This window comes from Cricetulus griseus, assembly GCF_003668045.3.
Source record: "Cricetulus griseus strain 17A/GY chromosome 1 unlocalized genomic scaffold, alternate assembly CriGri-PICRH-1.0 chr1_0, whole genome shotgun sequence".
Taxonomy (NCBI): domain Eukaryota; kingdom Metazoa; phylum Chordata; class Mammalia; order Rodentia; family Cricetidae; genus Cricetulus; species Cricetulus griseus.
In genome coordinates, this window is record NW_023276806.1 from 190,026,661 (window position 1) to 190,043,130 (window position 16,470).

Consider the following 16,470-nt stretch of genomic DNA (forward strand, 5'->3'; position numbering starts at 1 on the left):
ACCACTGCCCAGCTAGAAATTGTGTAATTGTTTATATTGGAAAATGTTGCTATCCACTAGAAGAATGTTTTTAAGATTTATTTATTTTTATTTTATGGGTATGGGGTGTTTTGCCTGTATGTCTGACTGTGCACATGTATGCAGTGAGGAGGCCAGACGAGGGTGTTGGGTCTTTTGAAACTGGGATTACAAAGGGTTGTGAACCACTTTGTGGGTGCTGGGAGCTGAACCCAGATTCTCTGCAAGAGTGGCTAGTGTTTGTAACTGCTGAGCCATCTCCAGCTCCTAGAATTACTTTTTAAAAATCATGAAGTGTGGGGCTGGGGCTGTAGCTCAGTTGATAATGTACTTTCCGGGCACACACAAGGCCATTCCTCAGTACGGCATAAAATTGCACTCCTCAGTGCTGCTACACACCTGTAATCCCAGCCCTTGAAAGTCAGAGGCAGATCTCTTGTGAGTTCAAGACCAGCCTAGTTTACATAGTGAGTTCCAAGACAGCCAGAGCTACACAGATAAGCAAAAGATAAACAAAAGAAAAATAAGACAAGTCTGTAAGGTATTATGAGAAAGAGGCTTATTGTAGAGGATCGATCATAAAAATTGACAAGTAGGGAACCTTCAGAAGATGTAAGCAGAGAATAGGAAGAAATAATTCGCAGAAGTGTAGGGAAGTGTGTGCGAGCATGCAAGTGTGAATTTACACCATATAAAAGAACTAAAAAAAAGTCAAAAATAACTAGAGAAGTACCAATTAAACTTGATAAATACAACCATGAAATTATCTTCATAAAAATGTAGTGATTTGCTGGGCAATGGTGGTGTTGCACACCTTTAATCCCAGCACTCGGGAGGCAGAAGCAGGTAGATTTCTGTGAGTTCGAGACCAGCCTGGTCTACAGATCGAGTTCCAGGTCAGCCAAGGCTACCCAGAAAAACCCTATTGTGGTGATATTTTGTTTATGCTATAACAAATACAGCTCACAGATCAGAGTGCAGAGCTAGCCACACTAGTTAGCCATAGAGGCCAGGCCGTGGTGGCACACACCTTTAATCTCAGGAATCAGGAGACAGACAGACAGATCTTTGTTAGTCCAAGGCCTCCCTGGGCTACTTGAAATTGATCCAGTCTAAAGAGAAACAAAGCTCACACAAAGGTGATCTCAGCACTTGGGATCCCACACCTTTAATCCCAGCACTAGGAAGGGGGAGACACTAGTGATATGGCCGGGCAGAAAGAGTAGTATAAGGCGGGAGTAGACAGGAGCTCAGTGAGTCTGAGGAGCAGTCAGCCTGAGAATTCGTAGGGACAGGATTTCCCCTTTGGTCTGAGCATTGGTAGAGGTAAGAACTGTAGAGGCTGGCTGCTGTGCTTCTCCGATCCTTCAGCTTTTACCCCCTGATAGCAGACTCCGAGTTTTTATTATTAAGACCAAAGAGAATAAACAGCAGCAGAAAAGAATGTGGTGATCAGATTTGCATCCAGTGCTGAGCTCCTAGGTGGTTTGGAGCGTTTAACAAGATGTCAACTACCCCAAACAGTGCTTGGTGTGTCCCCCGCTTCAGGACAGACACATCAGCTGCCATTGTTAGTGCTCTGTTGCATTGCCGCCGTCCCGCTGCTGGCTGTGTGAGTTACTATTCCCACTGTAGTCAAAAGCAGCTTGAGGAAGGAAGACTTTGCTTTGTTTGCCTCACTTGGAGGGTTCCGGTTCCAGTCTGCGGGGAAGGCAAGGTGGCAGGAGTGTGAGGTGGTGAGGACACAGTTAGGAAGCAGAATTGTGTAGTGAGAGCTTTGGGGGATCAGTTTGGAAGTAGGACTCATGAGCTTTTGATTTGGTAAAAAAAATTTTCTTGGAATACAGTCTCCCTGCTCCCAAATCCAAAATATTGAGGGGAGAATGACATGCACCAAGATGTCTAGCTCCTCATTAATCAGAGTGGGAAGAAGAAAAGGGAAGTTACCTCCCTGGATAACAGTGAGTACCTTGTGCAGCTGTATGTCCATCTGTGTTTCTCACGATTTTCATCTGCCTATCCATGGCTCACCGTGTAGACCAGACTGGCCCTCAGACTCACAGAGATCCTCCTGCCTCTGCCTCCTGAGTGCCCGGATTATAGCTGCGTGCCACCATGTCTGAGAAAGGCTTGAAATGTTTTAAGATCCGACAGTTGCCTCTTACGTGTTTGGTGCTTGGTCTCCCTCGAATCTCTGTCCCTTGAATTAATCTTCTGTGGTGACTGCAGATGTGAGGGACCTGATTCTCCACAGGGCCGGGAACCAGCCTCTGGAGGACAAGGGCTCGTCAGCAGCTCTGAGTCAGCTGGGAGCCTATGCTGTTTTGTTAAGGGATCAAAGCAATATTCAAAATCAGGACTACCTTAGGATTTCAGCCACTATGTGGTTTAACACAAAAGAAGGGCTTTAATCCCTCCCTGAACCATGTCTGTACCTCTAAAGATGTGCTCGGTCTGTGTCTGGAGCCGAGTGCTGACACTGCTAGATGGTGTTCATGCTACTGGCTTTTCCGTTGCAGACCCGGCTCATATGGCGCTCATTGCCCTGGCTGAGGCCCAGGAGGCTTCTTTTCCTGACCATTGGTTATTGCTGTATGTCCAAATATGACCGGTGAAGAGTTCCTTTTAAAATGTAGTCAGTCAGCTGAAGGTAACTAGACAGCATGAAAATGGGCTGAAACGCGGAGGCCACATTACCCCAAGAGAGCTTCTGTACCATGGACAAACTTGATGACCCTAGGAGTGTTTAGAGCTCTGTACTGTATTTCACAACGCTCAGAGAGAAGTGTTAGGAGTTGGGATGTAGCTCACCAGTGAGCTCTTGCCTAACATACAAGATCCTAGACTCGGTCCTGAGCACCACAGAAAAATAAAATAAAGATCCTTCCTTGATTGTAGTGTAGGGATATTTCCATGTGCCAACCTCAGACAAGAGAAAGACAAGAACACTGTTGTAGCCACACCCAAGCCAATGTCTGGGTGTGGGAATTAGCTGAGAGCCTGGCCTTGCCTTCGCTGCCTCTTGCCTGTAAGCTAGTGAGTGGGGTTACTTGTGCCATGGCTGTTGTGGAAGCATGGAATGTTCTCTTGACATTCTGAATTTAAATAATTTTCTCATCTTCACACCACACATTCAGGTCCTTGTGAACATCAAAGCTACAAGCAGGAAGGAGCCAGGCTCCAGCGTCTCTACAGCCTCAGGACAGTTTGCCCCTTCTAAGTTATTAACTTCTGCGATCCCTCATCCCCAGACATCTGGTGGCAGTGGCAGCCTTACCTCAGCAGCATGTTGGGGGGGAATGAAAGCAGCTCTCCCGCCTGCTGGCTTAGAAAGTGCCACTTTTAGAGATGTTCCAGATCAGCACAGAGTTTGAAAAACACCTGTTTCCTCTATTCTTAAAGGAGCTCCTGGTCAGAGTTGCAGGCGTCCTTGGCAGCCTGAGTTTAGATGTGCTATGGATGCTAAACTGGTCACTGATGTGTTCCTTTCAGGCTCACAGATCCAGCACCTGACACAGGTGGGAATCGCAAGCAGAATCGGGGCCCAGCCAGTGGAAATTCCTCCCGGCAGAGGCAGCCAGTACGGGGGACCAGGCTGGCCTGTGTATGGGGAGGAAGAGGCAGGGCGAAGAGAAGCCGTGAGTATCTGGGACTTGAGCATCAGCTAGAGCTCACACAGTCACTCTGTGTAGCCGCTTCTGCTTTGGCACTCTTTTAAAAGCTGTGCTAAACACGGCTGCCACCCCTTCACTCCTATTAGCGTGGTTGTGCTGGCAGTTTGGTAAACCCCTCCACTTGTGGAATAGCTGTGGTTTTCCTTGAGACAGATTCCGGGTTTCAAGTCATGGATCTGAATAAAATCCAGACTACTTGTTTGGTGTGGCCACTATAGCTTTTCGTGATCTAATCTTTTCTGTGTCCTCACTGGCTTGCTGATGACACTCTGACCCTGACCACCACTTGGGGTGGTTTGGTGGTAAGGACATGACTTGGAGCACTTCAAGGCATCCTTCGTCATTTGGCTTTCTAGCTACTCAGTGTGACACCATTAATATCTGCAAGTTCTTTTCTTATTTTCTTAAGAATTTTATGGGTCCAGGGTCATCAATGGTTAGGAGCACTTTCTGTTGAATCAGGAGGACCAGAGTTCAAATCCTAGAACCCATGTCCAATACCAATAACTCCAGTTCCAATGGATTGGATGCCCTCTTCTGGCCTCAGTGGGAACATACTGACGTGTGTGTGTGTGTGTGTGTGTGTGTGTGTGTGTGTGTGTGTGTGTACACAAATACACAGTGACATATGTGCATGCACACACAGACACACAAACACAAATAAAAGAAAATAACTATTTTTTTAAAGAATTTTCTATCTTGGGGTATAAACGAACTGATTTTGAGAATACAAACCTGAAGATGCCTTTGTTTTAATCTCGTTGTTGTGTGCCAACTTTCATTTCAATTTGTTACTTTCTCAGTGGCCACACGAAATTCCTCACACAGTCAGAAGCTTTTTTTTTTTTTTTTTCTTGTAGCTCTGACTGTCTTGGAACTCGCTTTGTAGACCAGGCTGGCCTCAAACTCACAGAGATCCACCTGCCTCTGCCTCCCGAGCTCTGGGATTAAAGGCGTGCACCACCACCACCCAGATAGTCAGAAGCTTTTACTTAGTGAAAGGAAGCTTGGCTCTAAGAGTATGGTTTTCCACTAAAAGATCTTTGCTAAACTTACAGTGTCGGGTGTTTGCTTAAAGTGTATTGACAACTTCTGTTGTTAGTGTGCCCAGCTTCATTTCACAAAATGTTGTGGGTTTTCTGCTAAATCCAGAAATGTGCACCTGGAAACATTTCTTCATCACTGTGTGGAAGTAAAACGTAGAAGTAGTCAGGGTCAGGAGGCCATGTTGACCTCACATTTAGAATGCTGACCGTGAAAATCTGCATGCTGATTGGCCTATAGTGTAGTGAACTCAACCTGTGATTTAGAACTGAACTGATTTAGTTCACTGAAAAAAATGAAGAAATGTAATCATTCTTGCCAAATAAATTGATAGTCTGCCGGTATCAGAAGAATTAACGTCTTCTAGTAAAAATAGCCTGCTTTTTAAAAAAGGCTCTAAGACTTAATAGACTTCCTAGGGGAGCAGGAGGAGAGGAGGGAGGGGGAACCGGGATTGGAATGTAAAAGCTAAATTAATAAAAAAAAAATGAAGAAAAAGCTCTAATAGTGCATGATAGATAACCATTGGGTAGGATGGAAAACGAGACTGTCGTGGAGAGATTTGTCTGCAATCCCAGCAGTTCAGAAGTGAAGGTAAGAAGTGATGAGTTGTAAGGATAAGGACATTTACTCAAAAGCAGAAGAGATGGAAAATGACTTTATGATTGGCTTTGGCCTTGAGGTCCCGCTATGTTCTAATGCACACTCCCTGGGCGCTGGGACGGAGGCATGGGTTCTCATCATCCCTTTGCCAGTAGCTCCTTAGCTGCCTCCACTCTGGGATTTCATCAAGTGTGTTCCCCCCACTTTTCCTTTCCAGCGCCAGTCTCTCTCTGTTTTCCCCATGAATCAGAAGCCCTGGGAGTAGCTCCTGTCTGCATACACAGGGACTTGGGCGGCAGGGGCTGTGATGGAGAGCCGAGGGAGTTAGTGGGAGATGGCTGGAGGACAACTTGGCATCCCCACGCCACTGTCGATTTGGTTTTCCTTTTGTTCTCACAGGGGAAGTGTAATAATGTTTACTATGTCTTTCAGACACACATGCTCGGACATCAAGAGTATTCTTCTTCACCGCTGTTTCAGGTGCCAAGGACTTCGGGCAGGGAGCCCTCAGCTCCTCCCGGGAACCTCACCCACCGAGGGCTACAGGGCCCTGGGCTGGGTTACCCCACCAGCTCCACAGAGGACCTCCAGCCCGGCCACTCCTCCGCCTCCCTCATCAAAGCGATCCGCGAGGAGCTCCTGCGGCTCTCCCAGAAACAGGGCTCAGTACAGAACTTCCACAGCTGATCAGCCTCCCTTGCAGGTTTGCCAAGTATCTGCTTCCTGTGGAAGCAAGACCAAGGAAATCAACTGAGTGGGTGTTTGTAAGCATCGGAAGCAGCATCTCCGGGCAAGCCGCCCGGGGAAGGGAACAAGTTGCAATTTTAGAAGATGCCATAAAGTCACACGGACAACTCATGGTTCTTTCACTGGTTTGGCAATTTGGTGGCCACTTGGGTTCGTTCAGTCAAGACGTGTGTACTTTCACACACACACACACACACACACACACACACACACACACGAGAAAGACCAAAACACAGACCTAAGCTAACAAAAATGCTCCTCTTTCAAAGGCAAAAGATCAAAACCAATCGGTGGTTAGGGATGGAGGGGGCAGCGTTTCTGTGGGAGTCTGACTGGCACATACAACACACCTGCTCTGTTTCCTGAGAAGAGAGATTTCAAGACACTTTAGTAACAGCTTGGTCCCTCTTTTCCTCTGTAGGAACTTATTTCAATAGTAATATCAACAACAAGATGTACTGAGACTGCTTGGTAATCTAAACAAACTACCAGTGAGAAACCTGATGACAGGTTGTGGAGCCTGGTGATTCCAAACAAAGCCATCGCCTGCATTCTTTCTCCTTCTGGTGCTACAGCTCCGAGGGCCCTTCACCTTTCTGTCTGTGAAATACAACTGTGGCTTTTTCAGTAGAAGAGTATGTTGGCGGTTTCGCTATGTTCTGGGGGTGGGAGGGAAGAAAAGGAAAAAAGTACCATTGGGGAGGGGGAAGCTTAATATTTATTTGGTTATTCAAAATACATATCAGAGTTTAGATTTCCAGTCTTAGTTGTATTTGCTGGGTTTTTTTTGTTTTTTTTTTTGTTTTTTTGTTTTGTTTTGTTTTGGTTTTTCATTTGGCTTATCAGCTCTTGTGTGACATGTCAGCGCATCTCAGAACAGGGCTTTTGGGATGTCCCCACCGCCAGATCTTTGTACTTCGCTGACAGCTTGCTCCCAGATTATGTTTGAATGAGGAGTCTTACAGAAGCAAACATGATTATCATGAATCTACGAATAGTAGTTATGTTCCCTGAGCTCCAGCCTGGAAGTGGAATAATGTTCTATCAGCCTCTATAGAGACCGAGAAGGAAACGAGAGTTTCCCCCATTTCTAATTTTGCTATCATTTCTTTGCCCCAAAACGGTCTTCCTCACTTTAGGCCAGAGAGAGGTCATCTCACAGTCTCTGCTGAAGTCACATTTCTCAGCCTCTGACATTATATTCAATGACATTCTGTATTCTGGTGGCTAAATGAGACTCTGGGACATTGCAGACTAGCAGGGGAGTCCAACCACGAGCCTCTTGGTCAGATGAAGGAATACTTTTGATTGAACAACAGATAGTGGGGTAGCGTTTGGGGGGCTCAGCCTAAGCAAAACCTGTGTGTCTGAACATGTTTTAAGAACATGGGAACAGCTAAAAGCAAGCTCCTAGACTGTAGTCACTGGTTCCAGAATTGTTTCTGCCCTTCTTAGTCGGTCTCAGGACTCAAGGGCCACCTGTTCTTGGAAATTGGTTTGACCGTTGCTTATCTGCACACTTCAGATGAGAAGGCATGCAGGAGGGTGTCCCACAGCTCTTCATCAGGTGTCGTGTAGGCAGTCTGCAGAGCACGGAGGAGGAGACCCCTGTTCTGGGTTTATTTGGTGATCTTGATTTAATGTATACTCTTCCTAAGCTGGAAGATCCTCTTCCCAAGCCACTTAGAAAACCAAGTATATCCAGGCAGAATTTTATTATGACTCCTTGTGAGAAATTCAAATCATATAGCACAGAGAATAAATGGTCCTTTCTTACCCCATGTCATAAGTGTTTGGGACATAGAGTGTCATAAAATTACCTCCTTTGTACACTGCCAAAATAAGCCTTGGTGTCGGAGGATGTGATGACAACAGCAGTTTTGATGCCTTTGAAATTGTAATAAAGGGATTCTACCTGTGTTTTTATTCTTACTAGCAGATACACCTTTAAACGGGCATTACAACCAAAGGTGAGTTGGTGCACAGGCCCTCTGGGAGCTCCAACGCTCGGTTGTTGGTTATTTAAAGCACACTCAGTTTGCACTCATTTCCCCTAGACACCCGCCACAGCAGGTTTACCATGCTGAAACCACTGTAGGGTACGCCATGCCCGTCAGGTGTCCAGTCACTCATGCAGTGCGCTCCCCTGAAGAAGGCCGTCCTCTTCCACGTGTGTTAACTTTGGTGTTTCACATATTAAAGCACCCAAAAATAAAAGTTAACTTTAATGTCTGTCCTTTTCTCCTAATTCTCCAAGTTCTGCTGAGAAATACGAACTACACATTGGAGTCAGCATTTTAGGAGAGCGTGTCTGGAGAAGTGCTTTTTTTTCCCAGTCCCCTTTGTTGCTAATCCCTTTGTCTGGTTTCTTCTGAAAGTCATTCTTATCAACAAGATCACACGCGTCCTCCCCCACCCCCACACACACCTCATGGGATCTCTGCTTCTAAGGATCGTGTGTGATCCTGCTGCAAATATCCCTTGAGGAGGGCGCCTCAGTCACTGTGAACATGCACAGTGTTATCTGTGTGAATGCTCTGGCATGGATAATGTGATATGCTGTGATCTTCCAGTGTCTGGGTTCACAGATAGGCAGTCAGACCAAAACTGAAAGCCCAGCGTGACCCCTCTCACTCCTGGTTTGCTTTGAACTTGCCACTTTCTTCAAAGGTGCCCTGTGAAGTTGTTGTTTTTTTTTCTCCTGACTTTCTGCAATTTCTGACACTAGCTAGGTCAGCAGACATGAGCCCTGTCTTTTGAGAGATCTCAGCTGGATAATACAGACAGGTATAAAAGCTGAAGGTCCAGATAAGAAGTGTGGCTTAGCTTAGAGCACAGGTGTGTGGGATGTTCAGAAGTCATAGAAGTTGCATGTTTGGGGTTGATGAGATCTTAGGGGAGAAGCCAACTGCAGAAGGCACTTGGATGTCACTCAAGCCAGTGGTGATTTGGTAGGGGGTAAACCCCACAGTCCTCCTGGAGAAGGGTTTAGGAATTGGGTACTCACTCGGTCATTGAAGGTGTACTCTATCTTGAGCTTCTATAGTGTGAGCACTCAGTCCTTAACTGCGCTGTTTAGGAAGTTTCAGAAGAGAGAAGGGAGTCCTGTTGTGAGGAAACCTGGCCAGTAGTGCAGTGAGCAAGTGAGCAGGCTGGTGAGGCCTAGGAAGAGCCCCTGAGTGGGGGAAGGGAGGCCAGAGTACCAAGAACTGCTGTGGTCTGGTCTAAAGTGGTGTTGACACGGCCCTGCAGGTCTTAGCTTACAGCAGATCTCTGTGGTCTTTTGTTTTGTTTTTTGTTTTTCAAGACAGCGTTTCCCTGTGGCTTTGGAGGCTGTCCTGGAACTAGCTCTTGTAGACCAGGCTGGTCTCAAACTCACAGAGATCCGCCTGCCTCTGCCTCCCAAGTGCTGGGATTAAAGGCGTGCGCCACCAACGCCCGGCTTGATCTCTGTGGTCTTTAGGCAGGTTGTGGTTAAGGACACCAGGCTTCTTTACCCCTCCTTGTTTTCCTCCATTTTTGTTTCATTTCAGTGTGTGTGTTGACTTTGATGGCACATGACTTTTAAGCATTAGGATTTTTGCCAAGCAGAATTTTTGAAGCCTTGAGGCCTGTGACCCAAGCACAGGTGCAGGCATGCCTGGAAGGCTTCAGGCTGAAACCAGCAGTTCCCTGCTTTCTGGGTCTGTCTGCAGAGTTCACTGCAGTTTCAGACCTTGATGAGTGCTCTAGTCAGGAAGCCGGTCCCCAGACAGTAGTCTGTTTTGGCAGGACTTCAGGAGTTAATCATTCCTTAGGCCTCCCTTGGCCCCTTTACCTGCGTTCTTAGGTGGGAATGAATTAGACACTTGGAAGGCTGTTGGGTCAAGGTTCTGGGCACAGGGCAGGGTGCTCCTGTCTTTACTAAGTGTACTGCTAGTGGAGTTTTCGCCATGTCATTTCTACCTCCAAAGTGAGGCTCCAGAGTTCGTCGTCAGAGCCTGCTCTTCCACATCTGGTCCAAGCAGGAGTACAAGGAAGTCCACTTCTACACCCGTGAGCACAAACACGTCTGTATTCGTCATTTAGTCCAACCCATTACAGGCATTCCTGGAACAGGTGAGAGAGTTTCTGTGGGCCTCTGTTGTAACATTCTCATGAACTATATAGGCTTACACTCATCGCCTAGTAAACAAGAATGGTGCACATTTAGGTGGTTTGTTTTGAGAGGGAGGGGGCTTGAGGGGGGTGGTGATTGTGGGTGTTTAAGCTAGAATTCTTTTGTCCATGATAAAAAAGACTTGAAAACTGAACCGTTGTGGTACAGTGTTAGCTCATGCCTGTATGTGTAACAGGACACTCGACAATTATCTTAAGAACACACAGCAGCATTGAAGTGTAGAAAAGGAGTAGTGAATGCCTTGGGAACACAAATCGGTTAGGAACCAGCCAGGACACAGGGAACAGTAAATGTCTGCATCTGATACGCTTGCTCCTCCCAGGTTGGTGTCCCACAGAGCAGGTCACGTCCAGGCTCCTGGTTTGCCTCCTTCCTATGGGTTTCTCTGCTTCAGGGCCACTTCAGTGACTTAGCTGGAGCATCACTGATGTCTTTTCTTGTACCCACCAGACATCAAGTAGTCGTGACTTGACTCCCAAAGACACAGTTGAGGGATCATATAGGGCTAAGTTAAAGCCAAGTTCCCCGTTCTTCCCCTGTGGTAGGGAAAGAGGCAGGAGACGCCAGAGGAGCCGAGGCTTTTGGGGCTTACTTAATGGGGTCATTCTGAGCATTAGGGAGTTGGTTCAGGAAAGGTTATAGACAGGCTCTGGGCTTTGCTCTCCTCTCTGCAGAGCTCGCTGTGGAGTAGCAAGGAGCAAGACCGGAGCTATCGTTAGCAGGGAAGCTTGCTCTGCCCGGCTGCTGGGGGACCTACTTGCCTCCAGCTTGGTTGAGGTCCGTGTTCTGACTTTCTGCACCCTTGTGCTAGACGATGCGTGTTATTACACAAAAGTGGGCCGCCTGTGGCATCAAGACTGCAACTCGACAATCATGGTTTGCTGATCTCAAACGGGCACTTAAATCTCAGTGTGGGTGTGTGATTTTAGTGACTGAGCCCGTCCTTCTATTTGTCAGTTACGTTTCTACCCTTCAATTAGCTGCACTGTTTTCTAATGTGCTGTAGAGTTTGGAAATAATTTATGCAGTGTTTGGTTCCCATGTTTACAAATTTTTACAGCTTTCCTAGCATTTTAAATGGAAATGTCAATAAATGCTACGAATTGGTGTCGAACTGATACTTTCTGGGTTATTCCTTTGCAACACAGTTGTTTTGTAGTTTGTTAAGGGTGGTTACCTGTGCTGAGGTGACCTTTGAGTGCATGCTGAGAAGAACATCTAGTGTGGTTAAGTCAGCAGCGTCCCACTGAGCGGAGCTGGCAGAAGTGTCTCCACTTGCATGGCTGGTGCCTACTTTACTGCTGCCCGATGGCCCTGCTGGCACACCCTTGAGCAGAGGCAGCCGATGAAAAGGATGCTTTGGCTTAAAATGCAAATGAAAAGAGCGGAGTTCACTCCACCTTGAAAAGAGAATAGGGCAAACTAGGGGTTGTTTTGGAAACCCAAGAAAATGAAGCTCCTTGGCAACTCAAGGAAGCAGAACAATTCACAAAATCAACAAAAAAAAAACATGGAATCTGGGTAATTCTTGGGTCCCCAAACATGGAAACGCTGATGAGATCCAGTCTGTATACAGATTGGGTTTTGTGTTTTGCCAGTTTTGTATAAAAGGTCTCACTAATAGGGGGAGCTCTAGAAAAGATATAGAAACCCTCTCTGTCGATTTACAACTTTATATATAAATATGCAGAAAAATTAATCTGGTCAGGTAGAGCCCACAGGGTATTGTCACGGCTGTTGCAGTCCTACCTTGGGATGCTCATCTCGGACCTGCCACGCTTCTTTGAGGGCATGGCCCCTACTCATGGTGAAGGCAGAGCTACCAGTTTCAAGGCTCAAGCAAATAGCTCATCTAGGGGAATTCAGCCAAGTACAGTGGCTTACACCTGTAATCCTGGCACTGTGGTGACTGAGGCTGGAGGACCGTGAGTTTAAGGCCAATGCAGTCAACATAGTGAGATCCTGTCTCAAAAGTTCAGAGGGTTATCATAGCTGAGCGTAGCATGCTTGGGGCTTTTGGTTCAATTCTTAGTACCACCAAAGTAATAATAATAATAGAAACAGTAATAATAATAACAACCAAAAGGAAATCTTAAAACTCAGATAGATCTAAACATTGAAAACAAAGAAAAAAATCTTACTGCTGGGCCAGGGGATGGCTCAGCACTTCTGTAAAGGTGCTGTGTAAGCCTAAAAACTCAAGATCAGTCCCAGAAGTTGAGGAAGAAAGCTGGAGTCGGGGACCCACATATCTCTGATCCCAGCACTCCTGCATCCAGATACGACAGTCACCCTGAAGCTCTTAGAGCTGAGTGTGTAGCACAGCAGCAACAGTCCTGGCCTCAGCAAGCAGGTTTCCACAGGTGTGGCACGGCCAAGTGTGTGCCTGTATTCGCACATTCCCCCCACCCACCCATAAGATGATTAACTTTAAAAAATTTAAAAACGTGGCCATTGAGTGTCTTAGTGAGGAAGGGCATTTCCCTCCAGGCCTGCCTACCTGGACTCGATCCCCAGAGCTCACGTGATGGGAAGAACTGTATCTTACATGTTGTTCTTGGATCTCCATCCCTGTGAACACGCACGCACCGTGCACAGGCTCTCATGCACACACATACAATAAATTATTAAAAATTTAAAAGTTTTTTTTTTTTTTTTTTTTTTTTTAAATCTGTGCTGGGTATGGTGGCGCATGCCTTTAATCCCAGCACAAGGAAGGCAGGCAGACCTTCTGTGAGTTGCAGGCCAGCCTGGTCTACAGAGAGTGGTCGAGGACAGCCCAGACTGTTACACAGAGAAACACTGACCCAATCACCCATCCTCCCCAACCCCCGGCATTATGAATTTTTAAGCAAATTTGAAAAAAAATCTTCCAAAGAAAAATAAGAACACACATGAATATTCAGTGATCATATATTCCAATATATCAGACAGTTCTCATTACTAAATATTGGACATGGGTGTAGCTCAAAGGTGGTGTGCTTGCCTGGTATATGCAAGGCCCTAGGTTTGGCCCTTAGCCCCACAATATTACATAGATAGAGAGAGACAGACAGACAGACAGACAGACAGACAGAGACATACAGATATATGTATCTCTCTCTATATATCTATATATCTGTATATCATAGTATGTTGTAATGGATTTTTTTTTAACAACCGAAGTGCTGTGGGAGCTGGTGGAATATATTACTCAGCCGGATTTAACCTGCTTTGAGTGTAAACAGGTCCAAAGTACCAGGAGAGCAGTCACTAGGAACACTAGCAGCTTTGAAGGTCAGGCCGCTCCCACACCCAAAGCAGTGGTCATTTCTTGTTCCTCCCTCTCCTGGTTTGTACCTCTCTGCCCAGCACAGCATAAGGGGAAGGGAAACTGGAGCAGGCCGGCTCCTGGGGAAGATCGTTTACCAAAGCCTTGTTATTTGTCTAGTAACCTGACTCCTCAGTGAGTCTCCGGCACTTTACTCGGCTCCCACGACCGCCCATCCTGGGCTGGCTAGGCTGTGTTTGATGCCTCTGATGTTAAAGCCTGGAAAGATTACAGTGGCAAGTCTGTGTAGCTACTGATGTACCGTTTGTTGTACTCACACCACCTTGTAGCACTGCAAAGGATAAACACGGTAACATCATGTACAGAGGCCTGGTTGGGGAGGCTCCTTCAGCAGGGCCTGGGAGGGTAACTATTTGGATTTAGGTTCTGTGATGTGATTGTGAGTCTCAATAAGCGGTCTCTTTCATTTAATATTTTAAAATTCGGAAGAAAATGTTAATGCAGAGTTTAAGGGGGAAAGAATTATAGCTGAATTGGGTTGCTGTGTTTCAATGAAAATCAGTTTTTTCAATATTAGTTCTGTGCTGTGGTCTTAAGCTAGATATGCTAATTCTAGCAGAATCCAAAGGCAGGCAAGATTTAGAACTCCTGAAGCCGTAGGAGAAAGAGAATGCTCACTGCCTCGGTCTGAACTCTAAGAACCACTAACCCAGTAAAATGGCTCAGTGGGTAAAGGGGCTTGCTGCCAGGCCTGAGAACCTGAGCTCCATGCCCACTACCCACAAACAAAAATAAGTGAAGTCTGGGAACCAGTGTATTTATGTCACAGATATTCTTCTTAGTGAGACAAATTTGATTTACAAATTACCAGCAATGTTAAACGTTTCCAAGACACACCAAATTTAAATGAGAGTCAACATACAAAACCAATGATCTTAATTGTTTTTTGTTTTGTTTTTTTGTTTGTTTTTTGTCCTGGAACTTGCTCTGTAGACCAGGCTGGCCTCAAACTCAGAGATTCATCTGTCTGTCTCCTGAGCACTAGGATTAAAGGCATGTGCCACCATTGCCTGGCAATCTGTAACTGTTTTACCTTTTCTGGCCCAAAGTCTATATTAGCATTAATGAAAGAAATAAAAGCTAATATAACTACACTAAAGATGCTAGCATCAAAATTCTAGTAAATTTTAGTCTTTCAAAAAAGTTAAGGGGCTAGAGAGATGGCTCAGCAGTTAAGAGCACTGACTGCTCTTCCAGAGGACCTGAGTTCAATTCCCAGCAACCACATGGTGGCTCACAACCATCTGTTATGAGATCTGGTGCCCTCTTCTGGTGTGCAGATATACATGGAAGCAGAATGTTGTATACGTAATAAATAAATAAAATCTTAAAAAAAAGTTAAGTGGAAGCTGGGTGATGGTGACACAAGCCTTTAATTCCAACACTCAGGAGGCAGAGGCAGGGGGATCTCTGTGAGTTCAAGGCCAGCTTGGTCTACAAGAGTGAGTTCTAGGACAGCCAGAGCTACACACAGAGAAACTGTCTTGAAAACAACAACAACAAAAAGTTAGGTGGAGACTGGAAGGTCGTCTCAGTGGTTAGGAACACTGAGTGCTCTAGCAGAGGACTTAGATTCAGTTCCTGGTACCCCTTTGGTGGCTCACAACTGTCCATAAATCCAGTTTCAAGGGATCTAATGCCCTGTTTGACCTCTGTGGGAAGTGGGAAGCAGGCACACACACCGTACACATATACAGACAACACTCATGCACATAAAAACACATGAATTTTTTTGTGTGGTAACAGCTAGGGAGTACTCAGTGGGCAAAGTGCTTGCTGTGTGAGCATGGGGACCTGAGGCCGGGATGACTCACAGCCGTGTAAAAATGCAGGTGTGCCGTATGGACCTGTGAGCCTAGCACTGGAAGGCAGAAACAAGAGGGTCCCAGGGACCAGTGAGGGAGCTCCAGTTTCAATGACTATCTCAAAGAATAAGGAACAGTCGAGAAAATCAACCTTTGCCGCGTGCACGTACACAAGCGCACACGCCCACACACGTGCCTGTGCACACATACACGTAAGCAAATGCTAACCATGTTGATATTGAAAATGTTCTGAGATTGGGGGACTATTCAGGACATTTACTTTCAAATTGACTTTGTACTAATCTGTCCCTATCAACAAAATGAATAAAGACTCAGAGCAAATGAGGAAGAACCCAATGACACCTCTGGTCTTCATATGTACAGCCACACTAACAACTACAAAGGTGTGGCCCTCATGGTGTTTTGTTTACAGCCCCTCTAGCTGAAGCAAGGGCTTCGTCTTGCACTCTACTGCAATCCACACTCCCAGGAAAATTATCTGTCATATATATATGACAGGGATGCAATAAACATTCGGTGAATGCATTCATTGAAGTACCAGTAGTGAGTACACAATCTAGTGAGTTTTTGGTGTTTCTTCATTGTACACAGTGATGGGTGCACCATGCCTGAGCTTGGAACCTTGTCACCTCAGGCCTCCTTTAGTGTAGCAGAGGGTGATTCTTAAAGGAATCCTGGGGACTCGGAGAGGAAGTGGTCCAGAAGGTGGTTTAACATTAGCTGATTGATATTTGGGTTTCTTCTCCTAATATGTAACATTATCTATAATAGCAAAGTACTAGAGGCAACTATTATTTTTCTAGAGTAACTCCCTGGATTTTGTTTGCTTTTTTTTTTTTTTTATGCCTTTGACATTTTTTTTTTCTTTTTCTTTCTTTTTTTTCCCCCCTCAAGACAGGGTTTCTCTGTGGCTTTGGAGGCTGTCATGGAACTAGCTCTTGTAGAACTCACAGAGATCCACCTGCCTTTGCCTCCCGAGTACTGGGATTAAAGGCCTGTGCCACCACTGCCAGGCACATACTGTTTTTATACCCCCAATCCTTTTATCTTTCCACTTTTGTCATCTCT

At 45.8% G+C, this 16,470-nt stretch overlaps 1 protein-coding gene across 3 annotated transcripts in view; it reads left to right on the plus strand.

Moving 5' to 3' along the window:
- The window catches only part of Kiaa1549 (KIAA1549 ortholog), a 104,038-nt gene extending 92,679 nt beyond the window's left edge, over nucleotides 1–11,359 (plus strand). For 2 of the 3 annotated variants that reach the window (XM_027391470.2, XM_027391471.2), the window contains exons 19-20: nucleotides 3,511–3,656; nucleotides 5,772–11,359. In XM_027391470.2, the coding sequence (XP_027247271.1) occupies nucleotides 3,511–3,656; nucleotides 5,772–6,026 (401 nt within the window). In that variant the 3' untranslated portion in view covers nucleotides 6,027–11,359. The remainder of the gene's footprint in view (nucleotides 1–3,510; nucleotides 3,657–5,771) is intronic. The other variant, XM_027391472.2, reaches the window with a different exon arrangement.
- Nucleotides 11,360–16,470: the final 5,111 nt, after the last annotated feature.